The sequence below is a fragment of the Notothenia coriiceps genome, unplaced genomic scaffold (genome assembly GCF_000735185.1).
Source record: "Notothenia coriiceps isolate Sejong01 unplaced genomic scaffold, NC01 NC01_scaffold00024325, whole genome shotgun sequence".
NCBI classification, from domain to species: Eukaryota; Metazoa; Chordata; class Actinopteri; order Perciformes; family Nototheniidae; genus Notothenia; species Notothenia coriiceps.
Genome location: NW_011357026.1, coordinates 1 through 2,723, shown reverse-complemented (window position 1 = coordinate 2,723; position 2,723 = coordinate 1). Strand labels below are relative to the sequence as shown.

Below are 2,723 nucleotides of genomic sequence, written 5' to 3'. Positions count from 1 at the left end.
AGCCAAACTTTAATGAAACACAGAGACCCAGACGTAATAGTACTGTATAATATTATTTTCGAATCAATAATTTTTAAAACATTTTTTTTTTTTTTTTTATGTTTTTTTTTTTTTATAACCATTTTTCCTCCTGGTCTCTCGCGCCCCCCCTGTCATGCCTCTGCGCCCCCCTGGGGGGGCGCGCCCCCCACTTTGAGAACCACTGAGCTAAAGGGTTGTTGTAAGAGAAGCACAGAGACCAACAGGGATTCAATTTATGAATGTTGCCCAATTGAGATTCAAAGAAAATGTTTGTAATTGTAACATAAGAACATGTTGTTTGTTTTCATGTTTGAATCACCATGGAATTCACCTTCTCAGTGAAATACTGCAAGGCTAGAACAACCGAAGATCTTTACACACAAACCATCAGCTTATAGGCATCACTGGTTATCAACCCCTAATTTGAATTTGTTATACATTTGTTTTTATGACAACAAATATATTTAAATTCACAGTATGGAAGCCAACCGGTAATTCAATTTAGGTTGTGCTTCTTTCTTCTCTCACTTGAGTCTTTGGTCTCCAACCCCAGGTATGGTAGTATAATGTATACATGTTGCCTGCTCTGACTCCAGCATACTTTGACACACTCTTCACATAAATGAATTATTCCTTCATTTGTCTCTGCTTTAATCTCTTTTGTGCCAGAGGCTAGAGGAGAAGTTTGGAGAAGAGGAAAAGCAGAAGTTTGCGCATCCTCTGGTTATCAGACACCATGATGAGAGGGCACTGCGTTTGACGCATATCAATGCAAGTAGATTCTTTTAAAAATAAATGTAAATGGTTCGTATAACTGATTATTTTATTAGTTCACGTGGAAAAAGCAATTTTTGTTCAAAGCAGACTGGATAGTTTGAGTAATCTTGTTGCTATTCTGAATGTATTTGTATTAATGTGTTTATATGTGGCTCTTAGGTGGTTCAGGGTTTCGATCCAGCAGAGGTGGAGATATCAATGATGCGGCATTCTCCAGTGTGGCAGCTGATCCACTCTGTTGCTCAGCGGAGAAACAGCAACTCCTGGATGGCCATCAAACAGCAGCTACAACATTACTGCACAGATGGTCAGAAACAGTTTAAGGAATTATTATAATCTGTTTGTCAGTCTTTGTTTCTTCTGAAAAAAGATATTGATTGATCCGCTTCAAAGGGATATTAAAATGTTATAATATCCCACAGATGTTGTTTCATGGCTGGAGGTGGAGCGTTTGGTTAATCGGAGTGTGTTTGAGAGTATGCCACTGACCAGATTGGACAGTAAAGGTGTACTACTTAGGCCACCTGGACCACTGGGAACACTGAGACCAGCACAGGAACAGATGACTACATCAATCCCCTGGGACAACCCACTATCCTACTCTAAACAGCAGATTAATACCCTACGGACTAAAGGTAATTCAATTACTGTGATGATATGATTTTAGCTTACAACTGTATTCAAGACTCTGAAACACGCTATATCTAATTCAACATTTTAACTTTAGGTTTCACCTTTCTCACGGAAAATCCTGGTAACACAGAGGTATTTTTCTATATGTTCTGTGCTGTAAGTTTAAAATAAAATAAATACATTGGGAGCTAGGAGAGGGGGGTAATATTCATTGAAGAAATCATGTGAAGAATAGGAATTATGCCTACATTGATTGATCTAATCAAATTATACTATGCTCTATCACAATATAGTTATTTGGTGAGGTTATAGCTTTTGTGCAGTAAGAATTACAAAACAACACAGAATTCTCCGGGAACCATCACCTTATCTTAGTGGAGAGGTGTGTGTGCCCCTGGGGGCTGTGTTGTCAGAAACATACTGTTCCTGGTAGGGTCTCCCAAGGCAAATTGGTCTCATAATAACACCAATGTTGTGGGCTTCAGGGGAAGGATGGTTGGTGCATTCATTAACAACTAGAAGGAGATCTCCAGTCTCTCGGAGTTGTGCTTTGGGGGCCACAAACTGCACAAATTGCTATTGGAGAAGGTTAGTAGACATCCAGGTTTGCAGAGGAGGCAGACCCTCTACTATACTCTACTATCAGAGGATGATGGGCGATCAACATCAATCTCTCTGGAGGAGGTCACTGAGGTAGTTAAAGAGCATCTTGCAGGTTTTTATTTTTTCTACATTTATGCTTAAACTTGCTTGAAAATTACAATTAAAAAAGTGAATGCAGGATTTGATATGTTTTACGAGACATAAGGGCAGGAATTCAGAGGTAAAGGAGCAATTTTGAGCTCTGCTCTTAAAAACGGCTTTTTGTTAAGGTCATACGTCAAACGCGTCATATTACATCACACAGGGGACACATCTCCGCTCTCTGACCGCGGGTATAGTAGAGTTGCGTTGAGTAGAGCGGTTGTGTTTTAAGGAGCTGGTATTTTTCGGTAGTTTTACATTGTATTTCACCATTTGTAATCATGGTGCAGTATTGTGTTTGTGCAGGTTGCACAAATACCAGCCTGTCAGGACGTCGAGTCCACAGTAAAAAGGACCGGAGCTAGCGTTCGTTCCTGGGTGCGTTGTGCATCCACCTCCCTGCAGCACATACTCTCCACAGCTTTATCAGGAAACCGTATTACTTCTCTCTCCCACCCCTTCGCTGCTCTCTCTCTCTCTCCCCTCCGGTACACGGCACCGTAAGACGTAGTGTGGAGTTGCATTAGGTAACGCTCTGGTGGCTGTAC

At 40.8% G+C, this 2,723-nt stretch overlaps 1 protein-coding gene across 1 annotated transcript; it reads left to right on the top strand.

Annotated features, from left to right (window-relative positions):
- Window positions 1-690: 690 nt before the first annotated feature.
- LOC104954964 (sperm-associated antigen 17-like) lies at window positions 691-1,587 on the top strand (the record flags this gene model as incomplete). The annotated part of the gene is made up of 4 exons (XM_010782182.1): window positions 691-792; window positions 958-1,105; window positions 1,221-1,433; window positions 1,526-1,587. Coding segments are annotated over 4 exons (525 nt in total), but the record flags the coding sequence as incomplete, so codon positions are not given.
- Window positions 1,588-2,723: the final 1,136 nt, after the last annotated feature.